This window comes from Oryx dammah, unplaced genomic scaffold (assembly GCF_014754425.2).
Source record: "Oryx dammah isolate SB20612 unplaced genomic scaffold, SCBI_Odam_1.1 HiC_scaffold_29, whole genome shotgun sequence".
Classification (NCBI taxonomy): domain Eukaryota; kingdom Metazoa; phylum Chordata; class Mammalia; order Artiodactyla; family Bovidae; genus Oryx; species Oryx dammah.
The window spans coordinates 17932280-17949572 of NW_024070213.1; the positions used below are offsets into that span (position 1 = coordinate 17932280).

The 17293-nt window shown below is 41.5% G+C and overlaps 1 protein-coding gene across 1 annotated transcript; it reads left to right on the forward strand.

Annotated features, from left to right (window-relative positions):
- The first annotated feature begins 10406 nt into the window (after window positions 1–10406).
- Window positions 10407–17030, forward strand: APOBEC1 (apolipoprotein B mRNA editing enzyme catalytic subunit 1). Its single transcript, XM_040235091.1, has 5 exons — window positions 10407–10527; window positions 12097–12124; window positions 13960–14357; window positions 15099–15217; window positions 15869–17030. The coding sequence occupies exons 1-5, from the start codon at window positions 10512–10514 to the stop codon at window positions 16025–16027; spliced, it is 720 nt and encodes a 239-aa protein (XP_040091025.1). The 5' UTR covers window positions 10407–10511; the 3' UTR covers window positions 16028–17030.
- The last annotated feature ends 263 nt before the right edge of the window (window positions 17031–17293 follow it).

The following is a 17293-nucleotide window of genomic DNA, read 5'->3' on the forward strand; positions in this document are numbered from 1 at the left end:
CTGCATACAGATTTCTCAAGAGGCAGGTCAGGTGGTCTGGTATTCCCATCTCTCACAGAATTTTCCACAGTTTGTGATCCACACAGTCAAAGGCTTTGGCATAGTCAGGAAAGCAGAAATTGACGTTTTTCTGGAACTCTGTTGCTTTTTCCATGATCCAGCTGATGTTGGCGATTTGATCTCTGGTTCCTCTGCCTTTTCTAAAACCAGCTTGAACATCTGGAAGTTCACAGTTCACGTATTGCTGAAGCCTGGCTTGGACAATTTTGAGCATTACTTTACTAGCATGTGAGATGAGTGCAATTGTGCGGTAGTTTGAGCATTCTTTGGCATTGCCTTTCTTTGGGATTGGAATGAAAACTGACCTTTTCCAGTCCTGTGGCCACTGCTAAGTTTTCCAAATTTGCTGACATATTGAGTGCAGCACTTTCACAGCATCATCTTTCAGGATTTGAAAGAGCTCAACTGGAATGCCATCACCTCCACTAGCTTTGTTCGTAGCCATGCTTTTCAAGGCCCACTTGACTTCACATTCCTGGATGTCTGGCTCTGGATTAGTGATCACATCATCATGATTATCTGGGTCATGAAGATCTTTTTTGTACAGTTCTTCTGTGTATTCTTGCCACCCCTTCTTAATATCTTCTGCTTCTGTTAGGTCCAGACCATTTCTGTCCTTTATCAAGCCCATCTTTGCATGAAATGTTCCCTTGGTATCTCTAATTTTCTTGAAGAGATCTCTAGTCTTTCCCATTCTGTTGTTTTCCTCTATTTCTTTGCATTGATCACTGAAGAAGGCTTTCTTATCTCTTGCTATTCTCTGGAACTCTGCATTCAGATGCTTATATCTTTCCATTTCTCCTTTGCTTTTCACTTCTCTTCTTTTCACAGCTATTTGTAAGGCCTCCCCAGACAGCCATTTTGCTTTTTTGCATTTCTTTTCCATGAGGATGGTCTTGATCCCTGTCTCCTGTACAATGTCACGAACCTCATTCCATAGTTCATCAGAGGGCAGACACACTGAAACCATACAGAAAACTAGTCAATCTAATCACACTAGGACCACAGCCTTGTATAACTCAATGAAACCAAGCCATGCCCACAGGGCAACCCAAGACGGGCGGGTCATGGTGGAGAGGTCTGACAGAATATGGTCCACTGGAGAAGGGAATGGCAAATCACTTCAGTATTCTTGCCTTGAGAACCCCATGAACAGTATGAAAAGGCAAAATGATAGGATACTGAAAGAGGAACTCCCCAGGTCATTAGGTGCCCAATATGCTACTGGAGATCAGTGGAGAAATAACTCCAGAAAGAATGAAGGAATGGAGCCAAAGCAAAAACAATACCAAGTTGTGGATGTGACTGGTGATAGAAGCAAGGTCCGATGCTGTAAAGAGCAATATTGCATAGGAACCTGGAATGTCAGGTCCATGAATCAAGGCAAATTGGAAGTGGTCAAACAAGAGATGGCAAGGGTGAACGTCGACATTCTAGGAATCAGTGAACTAAAATGGACTGGAATGGGTGAATTTAACTCAGATGACCATTAGATCTACTACTGTGGGCAGGAATCCCTCAGAAGAAATGGAGTAGCCATCGTGGTCAACGAAAGGGTCCGAAATGCAGTACTTGGATGCAATCTCAAAAATGACAGAATGATCTCTGTTCGTCTCCAAGGCAAACCATTCAATACCACAGTTATCCAAGTCTATGCCCCAACCAGTAACGCTGAAGAAGCTGAAGTTGAACGGTTCTATGAAGACGTACAAGACCTTTTAGAACTAACACCCAAAAAAGATGTCCTTTTCATTATAGGGGACTGGAATGCAAAAGTAGGAAGTCAAGAAACACCTGGAGTAACAGGCAAATTGGGCCTTGGAATGCGGAACGAAGCAGGGGTAAGATTAATAGGGTTTTGCCAAGAAAATGCACTGGTCATAGCAAACACCCTCTTCCAACAACACAAGAGAAGACTCTACACGTGGACATCACCAGATGGTCAACACCGAAATCAGATTGATTATATTCTTTGCAGCCAAAGATGGAGAAGCTGTATTCAGTCAACAAAAACAAGACCAGGAGCTGAATGCAGCTCAGATCATGAACTCCTTATTACCAAATTCAGTCTCAAATTGAAGAAAGTAGGGAAAACCGCTAGACCATTCAGGTATGACCTAAATCAAATCCCTTATGATTATACAGTGGAAGTGAGAAATAGATTTAAGGGCCTAGATCTGATAGATAGAGTGCCTGATGAACACACAACATAAGGTCAGGTAAAAGTGAAAGTGTTAGTTGCTCAGTCATGTCCAACTCTTTGCTACCCCATGGACCCCATGGACTGTAGCCCGTCAGGCTCCTCTGTCCATGGGATATTCTAGGCAAAAATAGTGGAATGGTTTGCCATTTCCTTCTCCAGGGGATCATCTTGACCCAAGAAATGAACCCGTCTCCTACATGACAGGCAGATTCTTTACCATCTGAGCTACCAGGGGAACCTGCAAGTTCAAGTGAGAACACAGCAAAAAGGCTGTGTCTACAAGCCAGTAAGTTCTCACCAGAACCAGATTGGTTGGAACTTTGATCTTGCACTTCTAACCTTCAGAAGTCTGAGAAAATAATTTATAGTTTAACCCACCCATTTTGTGGTAGCCCTAGCTGAGTAATATGTAATATCCATATGAACAAAAGTCAACTCTGACTCTTAACATCACACCACAAACTCAAATAAATGGATTGTAGACCCAATATAAAAGCTAAAACGAAAACTACGAGTACTAGAAAATATAGGAGAATATCTTCATGTCATTTGAGTAGGCAATGACTTTGTAGACAAGATCCAAAAAGCACTAACCTTTAAAAATAAAATTGATAAATTGAACTTCTCCCAAATTAAGAACATTTATTCTTCAAAAGACAGCATTAACGAAATGAAAAGTCAAGTCAGAGACTAAGGAAAATATATATACAGATATATATACAGGTATATACTAAAGAAAATATATATACAGAAAATATATATACACATATGATAAAGGAATTGTAAATAAAATATGTATAGAATTCTTACAAATTAGTAAGGAGATAACAATAAAAAAAGGACAAAACACTCAAACAGGCTTCAGAAAAGAAGACATATAAATAATTAACAGGCACATGAAAAGATGCTCAACATCATTAAGAACCGGGGAGACGCAAATTAAAATCTACATACCCACAGAAATTACTGCAACTAGAAAGGCTGACCAAGTGTTGGGGAGGACATCAAATGACTCGGATATTCATTTCCTCCTGGTCGGAGTGTGAAGTATTATAACAGCCCAATAATTTTCTTAAAAGTTAAATGCTTATCTATTTGATCCAATGATTTTACTCCCAATTTATTTACCCAAGAGAAGAAAATAAAAAAAGGTTACACAAAGAATTGTACAAGTGTTCACATCATCTTTCTTCACCATAGCCTAAAACTGCATTAGCCTAAGTCCATCAAAGGATAAATGAATAAATAAATTGTAACAAAACCCTATAATGGAATTCCCGAAATAGAAAGAAATGAACCACTGATACACCTAATCACATAGATCAATTTCACAAAGTAGTTGAGCAAAAAAATGTGTTGATGAAAAATTAATCAGTTCATCCAAGAAAGAATTGAAAAATTTTATTGCAGACAAATTTGAGGATTATAACCCAGGAAGCTCTGAGAACTGTTCTGTTCATTAGAAGCTGAGACACAATTCATGTAAGTTTTTTGAAACAGAGGGCTGTATGTTAAATGACAGTTTACATAATCCAGATTTAAACCCCATTGTGGTGGGTCCTGTGACAAGACCAAGAAGAAATGAATGTTATCTTTAAAGGAGTTGTCTTGTTGATGCTAGGATTTGCAGTTTATGGTTGAGCAGATATTCCTGCCAATGGGGGAGATTTGGTTCATGCATAATGTAGATACACAATTCACAATGTGGAGAGGGGTGAGGTCAAAGGGTAGAGATTTTTAAAAATTTATTTTCATTTTCAGTTGCCCTGGATCTTTGTTGCTGCACGTGGGCTACTCTCTAGTTGTAGTGAGCGGAATCTACTCTTCACTGCGTTGCTCAGGTTTCTTACTGGGGTGGCTTCTTTTGTTGCAGAACTGGGGCTGTAGGCACTTGGGCTTAGCCATCCCAGGACTTGCGGAATCTTCCTGGACAAGGGATTGAACAAACCTGTGTCCCCTGCATTGGAGGTGAATTCTTATCCACTATACCACCAGAAAGTCCCAGAGAAGGATTTTTATCTTTAACTTTTTCTTATCTTGCCATAAATGTGAATTTTATTTTACAAAAGCAATCATCAAAGGTTGACACATTATATGATTCCTTTTGAATGAATTATAGAAGAATCCAAACTAAGCTTTAGTGATAGAAACATTAGTGGTTGCCTAGGACGAATGGCAACCCACTCCAGTGTTCTTGCCTGGAGAATCCCAGGGACAGGGGAGCCAGAATCCCAGGGACAGCCCAGCCCTGGTGGGCTGCTGTCTGTGCTGTAGCACAGAGTCAGACACGACTGAAGCGACTAGGCAGCAGCAGCAGCAGGACTGGGAGTGTGGAAAATTCTGAAAGAGATGGGAATACCAGACCACCTGACCTGCCTCTTGAGAAAGCTATATGCAGGTCAGGAAGCAACAGTTAGAACTGGACATGGAACAGACTGGTTCCAAATAGGAAAAGAAGTACTTCAAGACTGCATGTTGTCACCCTGCTTGTTTAACTTCTATGCAGAGTACATCATGAGAAACGCTGGGCTGAAGGAAGCACAAGCTGGAATCAAGATTGCTGGGAGAAATATCAGTATCCTCAGATATGCAGATGGCACCACCCTTATGGCAGAAAGTGAAAAGGAATTAAAAAGCGTCTTGATGAAAGGGAAAGTGAAGAGTGAAAAATTTGGCTTAAAGCTCAACATTCAGAAAACGAAGATCATGTCATCTGGTCCCATCACTTCATGGGAAATAGATGGGGAAACAGTGGAAACAGTGTCAGACTTTACTTTGGGGGGCTCCAAAATCCCTGCAGATGGTGATTGCAGCCATGAAATTAAAAGATGCTTACTCCTTGGAAGGAAAGTTATGACCAACCTAGACAGCATATTAAAAAGCAGAGATATTACTTTGCCAACAAAGGTCCATCTAGTCAAGGCTATGATTTTTCCAGTGGTCATGTATGGATGTGAGAATTGGTCTATGAAGACAGCTGAGCGCCAAAGAATTGATGCTTTTGAACTGTGGCACTGGAGAAGACTCTTGAGAGTCCCTTGGACTGCAAGGAGATCCAACCAGTCCATCCTAAAGGAGATTGGTCCTGGGTGTTCATTGGAAGGACTGATGCTGAGGCTGAAACTCCAATACTTTGGCCACCTCATGCGAAGAGTTGACTCATTGGAAAAGACTCTGATGCTGGGAGGGATTGGGGGCAGGAGGAGAAGGGGACAACAGAGGATGAGAGGGCTGGATGGCATCACCGGCTGGATAGGATCACTGACTCGATGGACATGAGTTTGGGTAAACTCTGGGAGTTGGTGAACAACAGGGGTCCTGGCGTTCTGTGATTCATGGGGTCGCAAAAGGTCGGACACGACTGAGGGACTGAACTGAACTGAGGACTGGGAGTAGAAGGACTGACTGCAAACAAACATGGAAATTTGGGGCAGTGATGACAAGCTTAAATATCTTGATTATGGAGTGATTACAAACGTATATGTTCATGTGTTTTTTCTTAATGTATAACAGGAACAGGACACTGACCTAAATTGAATATTTATATATTTTTAATTGGAGTAAAATTGCTTTACAATGTTTTGTTAGTTTCTGCTGGACAACAAAATTGAATCAGCTATCAGTTCAGTTCAGTTCAGTTGCTCAGTCGTGTCCAACACTTTGCGACCTCATGGACTGCAGCATGCCAGGCCTCCCTGTCCATCACCAACTCCTGGAGTTTACTCAAACTCATCTCCATTGAATCAGTGATGCCATCCAACCATCTCATCCTCTGTCATCCCCTTCTCCTCTTGCCTTCAAAGTTTCCCAGCATCAGGGTCTTTTCAAATAAGTCAACTCTTCCCATCAGGTCGCCAAAGTATTGGAGTTTCAGCTTCAACATCAGTACTTCCAATGAACATTTAGGACTGATTTCCTTTAGGATGGACTGGTTGGATCTCCTTGCAGTCCAAGGGACTCTCAAGAGTCTTCTCCAACACCACAGTTCAAAAGCGTCAATTCTTCAACACTCTACTTTCTTTATATTCCAACTCTCACATCCATACACGACCACTGGAAAAAATCATAGCCTTGACTAGATGGACCTTTGTTGGCAAAGTAATGTCTCCGCTTTTGAATATGCTGTCTAGGATGGTCATAATTTTTCTTTCAAGGAGCAAGTGTCTTTTAATTTCATGGCTTCAGTCACCACCTGCAGTGATTTTGGAGCCCCCCCAAAACAACATCTGTCACTGTTTCCACTGTTTCTCCATCTATTTGCCATGAAATGATGGGACCAGATGCCATGATCTTAGTTTTCTGAATGTTGAGTTTAACGCCAACTTTTTCACTCTCCTCTTTCACTTTCATCAAGAGGCTCTTTAGTTCTTCTTCACTTTCTGCCATAAGGGTGGTGTCATCTGCATATCTGAGGATACTGATATGTCTCCCAGCAATCTTGATTCCAGCTTGTGCTTCATCCAACCCAGCATTTCTCATGATGTACTCTGCATAGAAGTTAAATAAGCAGGGTGACAACATACAGCCTTGATGTACTCCTTTGCTATTTGGAACCAGTCTGTTGTTCCATGTCCAGTTCTAACTGTTGCTTCCTGACCTGCATATAGCTTTCTCAAGAGGCTGGTCCGGTGGTCTGGTATTCCCATCTCTTGCAGAATTTTCCACAGTGTATTGTGATCCACACAGTCAAAGGCTTTGGCATAGTCAATAAAGCAGAAATAGATGCTTTTCTGGAACTCTCTTGATTTTTCAGTGATCCAGCAGATGTTGGCAATTTGCTCTCTAGTTCCTCTGCCTTTTCTAAAACCAGCTTGAACATCTGGAAGTTCACGGTTCACATATTACTGAAGCCTGGCTTGGACAATTTTGAGCATTACTTTACTAGCATGTGAGATGAGTGCAATTGTGCGGTAGTTTGAGCATTCTTTGGCATTGCCTTTCTTTGGGATTGGAATGAAAACTGACCTTTTCCAGTCCTGTGGCCACTGCTGAGTTTTCCAGATTTGCTGGCATATTGAGTGCAGCACTTTCACAGCATCATCTTTCAGGATTTGAAAGAGCTCAACTGGAATGCCATCACCTCCACTAGCTTTGTTCGTAGTGATGCTTTCTAAGGCCCACTTGACTTCACATTCCAGGATGTCTGGCTCTAAGTAAGTGATCACACCATCATGATTATCTGGGTTGTGAAGCTCTTTTTTGTACAGTTCTCTGTATTCTTGCCACCTCTTCTTAACACTTTGCTTCTGTTAGGTCCATACCATTTCTGTCCTTTATCGAGCCCATCTTTGCATGAAATGTTCCCTTGGTATCTCTAATTATCTTGAAGAGATCTCTAGTCTTTCCCATTCTGTTCTTTTCCTCTATTTCTTTGCACTGATCGCTGAGGAAGGCTTTCTCATCTCTCCTTGCTATTCTTTGGCACTCTGCATTCAAATGGGTATATCTTTCCTTTTCTGCTTTGCTTTTCACTTCTCTTCTTTTCACAGCTATTTGTAAGGTCTCCTCAGATAGCCATTTTGCTTTTTTGCATCTCTTTTTCTTGGGGATGGTCTTGATCCCTGATCAGCTATAGGTATACATCTCTCTCTCTCTCTCTCGGGCCTCCTGCAGTCGTCACCCCATCCCACGCCTCTAGGTCATCCCAGAGCACCAGTCGGAGCTCCCTGTGCTGTAACAGCAGGTTCCCACTGTCTATCTGTGTTACACATGCTGGTATATTTATTTCAAGCCTACTCCCAGTTCATCTCGTTATCCTCTTCCTCCCTGTGTCCACGTGTCCATTCTCTGCATCTGCCTCTCTATTTTTCCCTGCAAATGTGTTCATCTGCACCATTTTTCTAGATTCCACATATATGAGTTAATATGTAATACCTGTTTTTCTCTGGTAGCTCTGGTGGTAAAGAACGCTCTTACAACATGGGAGACCTGGGTTCAATCCCTGGGTTGGGAAGATCCCCTTGAGAAGGGGATGGCAATCCACTCTAGTATTCTCACTTAGGAAATCTCACAGACAGAGAGCCCAGCGGGCTAGAGTTTATAGGTTCCCATAGAGTTGGACACAACTGAGCGACTAACACAACTGTTTTTCTGACTTACTTCACTCTGTATGATAGACTCCAGGTCCATCCACAGCTCTACAAGTGACCCAATTTCGTTCCTTACATTTTTTTTTTTGTTTTTAGAATTTATTTATTTATGTATATTTTTGGCTGTGCTGGATCTTCATTGCTGTGTGAGCTTTTCTCTAGTTGTTGTGGGCAGGGGCTTCTCATTTTGATGGCTTTTTTTGTTATGTACCACAGGCTCTATGGCCCATGTGGTCAGTAGTTGTGGCTCCCTGGCTCTAGAGCACAGGCTTCAGTAGTTGTAGGGGCATAGGGGATCTTCCAGGATCAGGGATGGAACCCACATCTCCTTCATTGGCAGATAGATTCATTACCACTGAACCACCAGGGAAGACCTCTGCATACCTTTTATAAAAGTCTTTGGACTTCCCTCAGGGTCCACTGGATAAGATTCTGTATTTCCACTGCAGCGGTTGTGGATTCAATCTCTGATCAGGGAAGTTCTGCATGCCGAGAAGTGCAGCCGGAAAAATAAATAAATAAAAGTCTTTCAGATTGAGACCAGTCGTATAATTCAGGTTGATCTTACTGCAAGATTCATACCTTAGTCAGTCTGCAAAGTTTACCGTGCTACTGTAAAGTAGCGTATGTATACGTCCCAGGGATCAGTTCAGTTCAGTCGCTCAGTTGTGTCCAACTCTTTGGGACCCCATGGACTTGGCTCCTGAAGGACCTTGAATTATGATGTGGCACTTCTTCCCCTTCTTCAAAACTATCGCCTGCCACTCCAAACATCTGCTTCATCTTGTCCAGCTCTGGCTTGATTTTGTGATTAAGAAAATCTTATGTTTAGAGTTTAGGCATAGGGTTCATAGAATTTGAGACTTAAAGTACAGGGGCTGTAGTTGTGAGAACCTGTGTTGTGCTTAGTTGCTCAGTCCTGTCTGACCCTGCCACCTGATGAGCCTGCCAGGCTCCTCTGTCCATGGGGATTCTCCAGGCAAGAATACTGGAGAGGGTTGCCATGCCCTCCTCCATGGGATCTTCCCAACCCAGGGATCGAACCCAGGTCTCCCACATTGCAGACTGATTTTTTACTGTCTATGCCGCCAGGGAAGCCCTAGAGGGACCCTTAGGTCTTGAGGGTGACCTCAATTCTGGGAGTGTGTTTGCTCAAACCCAGAGGAGCTGAACTCAGAGTTCAGACAACAGGAGGCAATGGCAATAGGAAGTATAGTATTCATTTCTCCAAGGCAGATAAGGAAGCGGAAGTGGATGGGGCCATACACTTAATCTTTGCTTCATGAAGCAAGAGAAATCACCTGAAACTTGTTCAGTTACAATTCCCTGACTCAGAGACCAAAGTTCTTTTGGTTTTGCGTCTATAATGCCCCTCCCCTTTCCAAGAGAATCTGGGGTGAAGAGCAAAAGAAGAGGAAGTTAGAAATTAATGAATAATGGCAGGAGGGCAAGGCCTCACTGTTTCACCACATACCAATGAAAACCTTTAGGTCACAGAGCCAGGCCAATTCGCTCTTCCCTTTCTTCTTCCTCTCTTCTCTCCAGTAAACAGCAATGTGTCAGTCTTGTTTTAACTTTAAAGGGAGATATCCCTACATTCATTCTCAGTGAATTAGGCTACAAGATTCATTATCTGCATCGTAAGCTTTCTTATCAACCCCACCAACTGCCCTCTTCATCTGCTACCTGTCTGTACAGTCTGTTGTTGTTGTTGTTCATCACTAAGCCGTGTCTGACTCTTTGTGAACCCATGGACTGCAGCATGCCAGGCTTTCCTGTCCTTCACCATCTCCCAGAGTTTCTCCATTGAGTTGGTGATGCTATCTAACCATCTCATCCTCTGCCACCCTCTTTTCCTTTAGCCTTCAACCTTTCCCAGCATCAAAGTCTTTTCCAATGAGTTGGCTCTTCACATCAGGTGCCCAAAGTATTGGAGCTTCAGCTTCAGCAACAGTCAGAGTTGGTTTCTTTTAGGATTGACTAGTTTGATCTCTGTACGGTCTAGATACCTAGTATCTGCCTGAGACTCAGGAATGAGTCATCCTCTGATCAAACAGGTGGCAGTGGTCACACCTGCAGAAACTATGTTTGGGCAGGTTGCTGGCAGCAGCAATTAGCACAATATAAGTCCAGAGGAAAAAGTCCAGAGACAGAGCACCATGGCTTCTGACGGAGGTAAATGGTTGGGGGCCCGAAATCTCCATATTCTTGAAAAACTCCAAAACTCTGTGTGTGCTTGCCTTTATGTGTGTGCGTATGTGTCTGGTTCATGCTTGTATTCATGAACATTTTCCAACTTTCCTATTTATTAATATCTTCATATTATTCTTAAACAGCAGTTCTTCTTATTGGTGGTATTGTGATTATTAATACCACCTGTTCATACTGTAAATGATTTTGATCAGATGACACTAAAGCCATGCTTGTTTCACCGTAATAAAAAACTTCAGTTAAAAAAATATAACTCCTAGATGAAAATTTAAGATAGCAGCTGAAGTTCTAGCACCAGGGCATGTTAATGGATTATTTAAGGTTCCGTTACTTAGTGTTAGAAAAATTCTTGGGGAAAGAAGAACACCAGGTGGTAGAAGGAAATGATTTTCATATGAGGTGGGTTTTGAACTTGGTCTTGAAAGGGCAGAATTTTGGTTGGCAAAGAGAAGGAGATTCCTGTTTGACTGACACCAGGAGTTTAAGAGAATTTTCCGAAGACTGTTTGTGGAATATAATGAATGAATTGATTAGGCTACAGAAGAGTTTTTGGAAGCAATCAGGAATGTGGTTAGAAAGCAAATTTGCTTTTTTTTTTAAATTGGACTATAGTTGCTTTACAATGTTGTATTAGTTTCAAGTGTACAGCAAAGTGAAAGTTATATGTATACATGTATGCACTCCTTTTAGATTTTTTTCCCATATAGGTCATTACAGAGCATTGAGTAGAGTTCCCTGTGCTCTACAGTGTAGATCCTTATTATCTATTTTATATATAGTAATGTGTATATGTCAATTCCAATCTCCCAAATTTATCCTTCTCCCCACCCTCAAAAACAAATTTGAAGACATATTGTTGAGAGTCTTGAATGCCCAGCTAAGGAAATTGAGGTTGATTTTTTTTATTTTAGACTTTTTTTCTTTTCGATTATGGTTTTTAATAGTTTACTGTGTATTTTTTTAATAAGACAAAATATTTGGAGAATTTGTGAATAGCATGCATGCATGTTCAGTTGTGTCTGACTTTTTGCAGCCCCGTGGACTGTAGCCCACCAGGCTATTCTTTCCACGGGATTTCTTAGGCAAGAATACTGGAGTGGGTTGCCATTTCCTCCTCAAGGGGATCTTCCAGACCCAGGGATCAAACCCAAGTCTCCTGCGGTTCCCGCAACAGCAGGCAGATTCTTTACCACTGAGCCACCTGGGAAGACCTGTGAATAACACAGAGATGACTAAAACAGTGCTTTAGACACATTTACTTGGCACTTGATGCCTTTTTGTGTGTGTTGGCTTTTGATTTTGGCCACACCGTGCAGTATGCTGGATCTTAGGTTTGAAAGCAGAGATTGCACCCCTGCCCCTGCAGTGCAAGCAGGGAGTTTTAACCACTGGTCCACCAGGGAAATCCCAAAAGAGAATCTTCCAAGTGCATTTTCTGATATGATTTGTGGATTTAGCAGAATGGAGCCTTTTTTCTTCATGGTTCGATTTGTACATGGGTGTTACCTGACATGATCATTTCTTGGTCAACAGGTCCTCCAGCAGGAGATCCCACATTGAGGTAAGAATTCTACTATCATAGTGCACATTTAATTCAACCTAGAATAGATGAGCATGTAGGAGGGGGAGGACTACAATTTCCTTATTGTTCTTTTCCTCTTTTCTGATGCTCCCATTCTTTGTTTTTGCAACTCCATTCTTTATGCTTACTATTTCTTCTTGTGTCTTCCCTCCTATGCCTTTTGGTGTCAGTTGAAAAAAACTATCTTCCAGCTCTCCTTTGTTATTCTCTTACTATTGTTTTTCTCCCTTTAAATCACAAGTTTTCATAGAAATTTGTGAGAACTTCCGTAAACTGGTTTATCACTTTGATCTTCCTATTTTAAACCCTATGCCCATTTTCTAGACCTTTTTTTTTTTTTTAATTTTACCATGCCACATAGTTTGGGAGATCTTAGTTTCCCAATCAAGGATTGAATCCAGGTCCTCCAGCAATGGAAGAGCGGAGTCCTAACCACTGGACTGCCAGGCAATTCCCTAGACCTATTTAAAAATTGCATTTATTTTTAATTGATTGATGATTGCTTTACAATATTGGTTTCATTTCTGTCACACATCAACACGAATTAGCCATAGATGTACATGTGTCCTTTCCCTCTTGAACCTCCCTCCCGCCTCCCACCCCATCCCACTCCTCTAGGTTGTTAAAGTGCCCTGGTTTTCGTTCCCTGAGTCATACAGCAAATTCCCACTGGCTCTCTATTTTACTTATGATAGTATATATGCTTCCATGCTACTCCCACCATTCATCTCACCCTCTTGAAGCTTCCTCCCCGCTGCCCTCATCCCTAAGTCTAGAACAGAGAGATTTGTCAGGGAACATATTATCTCTTGATGGGTGGAAGGATTGCTCTATAAAATAAATTAAGTGATCCTTTAGGAATGAGTGGAGAATATGAGAATGTAATAAACTTATGACTCAACCATATTGCAGAGTCCTTGGCATAATTCTGAATTTTCCCTGAGTCATAACTTTGACCCACAGATAGTGTTATGTCTAAAGATGTCCTCGAGAGAAATTTTAATTTCTTTCTTATGAAGAATTAGTATACACAAAATTGAATGTGGAAGAATCCCGAGGCTAAATTACTTTCTTCTCAGAGTTGGTAATTGACTCCTGTTGGCAATTTGAGGATTCCACACCTGAAAAAAAAACCAAAACTATTCCATTGAGGAATAATAAGGATTGAATGGGACAGGTCACCTCTAAGTGTGAGACAGAAAGTTCAGAGGGACTTCCCCGGCAGTCAGTGGCTAGGACTCAGTGCTTTCACTGCCAAGGGCCCCGGTTCAATCCCTAGTGGGGGGAACTAAGATTCTGCAAGCTGTGAGGCCAAAATAAATAAGATTAGAATATAGTAAGAAAACTTTAAAAGAGACGCCGAGACATATTTACACCTGAATTCAAGACTACCAAGCAGTGGTATAGAGAGTGGTAACCCAAGAACATGAGTTGGGAAAAACCTCTTCCCTGTTTGTGAGAGAAACTCTGATAATCCAAACAGACCTCCCCAGATACCTTTGAGATATAGAATAGAAAAAAAATTCCTGAGATATCATGCTTTAGGTTTGCCTGATAGAAAAGGAGAAGAAATTATTTCTGGAGAAGAAATTATTGTTGTTCAGTCACTAAGTCGTGTCGGACTCTTTGCGACCCCACGGATGACAGCATGCCAGGCTTCCCTGTCCTTCATTCTCTCCCAGAGTTTGCTCAAATTAGTGTCCATTGAGTCGGTGATGCCATCTAACCATCTCATCCTCTGCCACCCTCTTCTCCTTCTACCTTCTGTCAAATGCTGACATGACGACATGGGGGGGGTGCTTTTTCTATTTCAGGAGAAGAATTGAACCCTTGGAATTTGAATTCTCCTTTGACCCCAGAAACTTCTGTAAAGAGGCCTATCTGCTCTATGAAATCCAGTGGGGCAAAAGCCAGGACGTCTGGCGACACTCGAGCAAAAACACCACCAAGCATGTTGAACGCAATTTTATAGAAAAAATTGCTTCAGAAAGACATTTTTGCCCATCCATCAGCTGCTCCATCTTCTGGTACTTGTCCTGGAGTCCCTGCTGGCAATGCTCCAAGGCCATTAGAGAATTTTTGAATCAGCATCCTAATGTGACCCTAGTTATTTACATAGCACGGCTTTTCCAGCACATGGATCCGCAAAACCGGCAAGGACTCAAAGACCTGTTTCACAGCGGTGTAGCTATCCAGGTCATGAAAGCCCCAGGTGAAAACAACAAACTAAGAATCTTAGGTGTTTATAAGAGGCTGTGGTGGTGGTGGTATGGAGACTGGATTATCCCAGACTGGAAGTCTCAGAAGTGAAAGCCCAAAGTAGAATAAAAGCCCACTTCTGAAATTCAAAGCAAAGAAAGCATCAAAGAGATGGCTCTTTTCCTCGCTCCTTATTTATTTTGTTAATTAATTAATTTATTTTTGGCTGTGCTGGGTCTTCGTCACTGCGTGAGCTCTTCTCCACTGGCGGTGCTCTGGCTTCTCACTGTGGTGGCTTCTCTTGTTGCTGAGCAAGGTCTCTAGGGTGCTCAGCCTTCAGTAGTTGTGCCTCCTGGGCTCTAGAGCGCAGGCTCAACAGTTGTGGCTTTCGGATCAGGGACTGAACCATATCTGCTGCATTGGCAAGTGGATTCTTTACCACTGAGCCACGAGCAAAGCCCCCTCTGTACCATCTTACAATGAATTGCTGAGTTCCTTTTGGGAAACTTACTTGGTGGCTCAAAAGGTAAAAAATCTGTCTGCAAAGCAGGAGACCCAGGTTCTACCCCTGAGTCAGGAAGATCCCCTGGAGAAGGGAATGGCCACCCACTCCACTTCTTTTTAGGGATGCTGGAAGAATCTAGCCCTTCTCCAGCAGGAAATAGGCCAGAGGGATTTATATATGGTATATTTTTAAGTTGGATTCAACTTTCTGTTGTATGTGTTGAATGAACCAAGATTTGTGTTTCCTTAGAGTATGATTACTGCTGGAGGAATTTTGTCAACTACCCCCACGGGAAAGAAGCTCACTGGCCAAGATATCCCCCTCTGTGGATGAACTTGTATGCACTGGAACTCTACTGTATCGTTTCAGTAAGTTACTGCAATGGACAGATTCTGATGCAAAAAGAAGCATCTTTCTTCAAAGTTCTCTCCTGATTATTTTAATATGTGCTCTTCTCACCATTTATATTTAAACTTTGCCATTTATATTGAGATTTACTTATTGACTTATCTTTTTAAAATGTGAGAGCAAGACAATGTCTTTGTGGCAAATAAAAGGGGAAAGGGTGGATAAACTGATCTAAGATATAGGTGATGGTCAACTCTTTTGTGATCCCATGTACTGTAGCCCGCCATGCTCCTCTGTCCATGGGCTTTTCCAGGCAAGAATACTGGAGTGGGTTGCCATATCCATCTCCAGGGGATCTTCCCAACCCAGGGATCAAACCTGCATGTCCTGCTTGGCAAGCAGATTTTTTACCACTGAGCCACCAGGAAAGCTCAAGGTATAGATGGGCTCCATCATTAGATTGAATCATCATCATCACTGTTACAATGCATATTGGTTATACTGAATTGCAGATATCCTTCTGTTCCTTTTTGATGTGTGTCATCTTACTGAAGGAATGTAGGTGACCGATTTGTATTCTCTTGCAAGTAGTTCAGTGGTCTTCCAAATGATGTTTTAAAATGTTCCTGGTATTAAGAAAACTATTATTCTAACCTATTTTTTAATTTCAGGGTCTCCCTCCCTGCTTACAGATTTCAAGAAGATATCAGAATCAGCTCAGAGTGTTCAGACTTATTCCTCAAAATTGTCATTACCAAATGATTCCACCCTATATCCTTTTAGCGACGGGGATGATACAACTTCCTGTGACCTGGAGATGGATAGAATGAATTCTTGTGTACATACTGTTTCATGAATAGGCACTGATGACCCACTAAAGAGTAAGCACCATTAGAATTGAGATATTTTTAGATATTTTTGTATATTTCTATACACTAACAGCAAATCATCTGGAAAGGAATGAAAGGAAACAATTCCATTTACAATAACATCAAAAACAATAAAATACTTAGGAATTAATTTAACCAAGGATATGAAATAATTTAACCAAGGATGTGAAAGATCTGTACACGGAAATCTATAAGGCATTGATGAAACAGATTGAAGAAGACACAAATAAATGGAAAGATATCCCATGGTCATAGATTGGAAGAGTTAATATTGTTAAAAAAACATCCCTACTACACAAAGCCATCTATAAATTCAATGCAATCCCTATCAAGATTCCAAAGGCATTTTTACAGAAATTTTTTAAAAATCCTGAATTTTGTATGGAACAACAAAAGATCCTAAGGGCCAAAGCAATCCTTATATACCTGAAGGAAATGAAATCACTTCCATGTTCCTTGTGGTATTGTTTACAATAGCCAAGACACAAAAATAGTCTAAGTATACGCCAGCAGATGAGTGGATAAAGAAGATGTGGTATACTGTGGTATATATATACACAATAGAATGTTACATAGCCATGGAAAAGAAGAAATCCTGCCCTTTGCAACAACATAGATGAAACTTGAAGGCATTTTGCTATTTACAATGTCAGACAAAGACAGCTACTATATGATCTCGCTAACATGTGGACTCTAGAAAAACTGAACTCATAGAAAGAGAGCAGGTTAGTGGTTACCAGGGGGCAGAAGTGAAAGTTGTCAGAGAGTACAAATTTTCACAGTGTTTTTTTTTTTGCTGAGCCTAGTGGCTTGTTGGATCTAAGTTCCCTGACACGGGATGGAATCCAGGCCTTTGGCAGTGAAAGCACAGAGTTCTAACCATCAGGGAATTCCTGGGCAAACCTGCAATTTTGAGACTAATAAATTCTGGGAAGGTAAAGTATAGCATGATGATTATAGTTTGTACTATATTGTGTACCTGAGATTTTCTAAGAGTAGATCTTAAAAGTTCTTATCGCACACAAAGAAGTGTAACTATGTGAGGTGATGGATGTATTCAGTTCAGTTCAGCCGCTCAGTCGTGTCCGACTCTTTGTGACCCCATGAACCACAGTACACCAGGCCTCCCTGTCCATCACCAACTCCCGGAGTCCACCCGAACCCATGTCCATTGTGTCGATGATGCCATCCAACCATCTCATCCTC

Coding starts and splice junctions, on each gene's coding strand:
- APOBEC1 (XM_040235091.1), top strand. Junction 12,125..13,959: donor GCAGGAGATCCCACATTGAG/GTAAGAATTCTA, acceptor TTTCTATTTCAG/GAGAAGAATTGAACCCTTGG. Junction 14,358..15,098: donor CCAGGTCATGAAAGCCCCAG/GTGAAAACAACA, acceptor GTGTTTCCTTAG/AGTATGATTACTGCTGGAGG.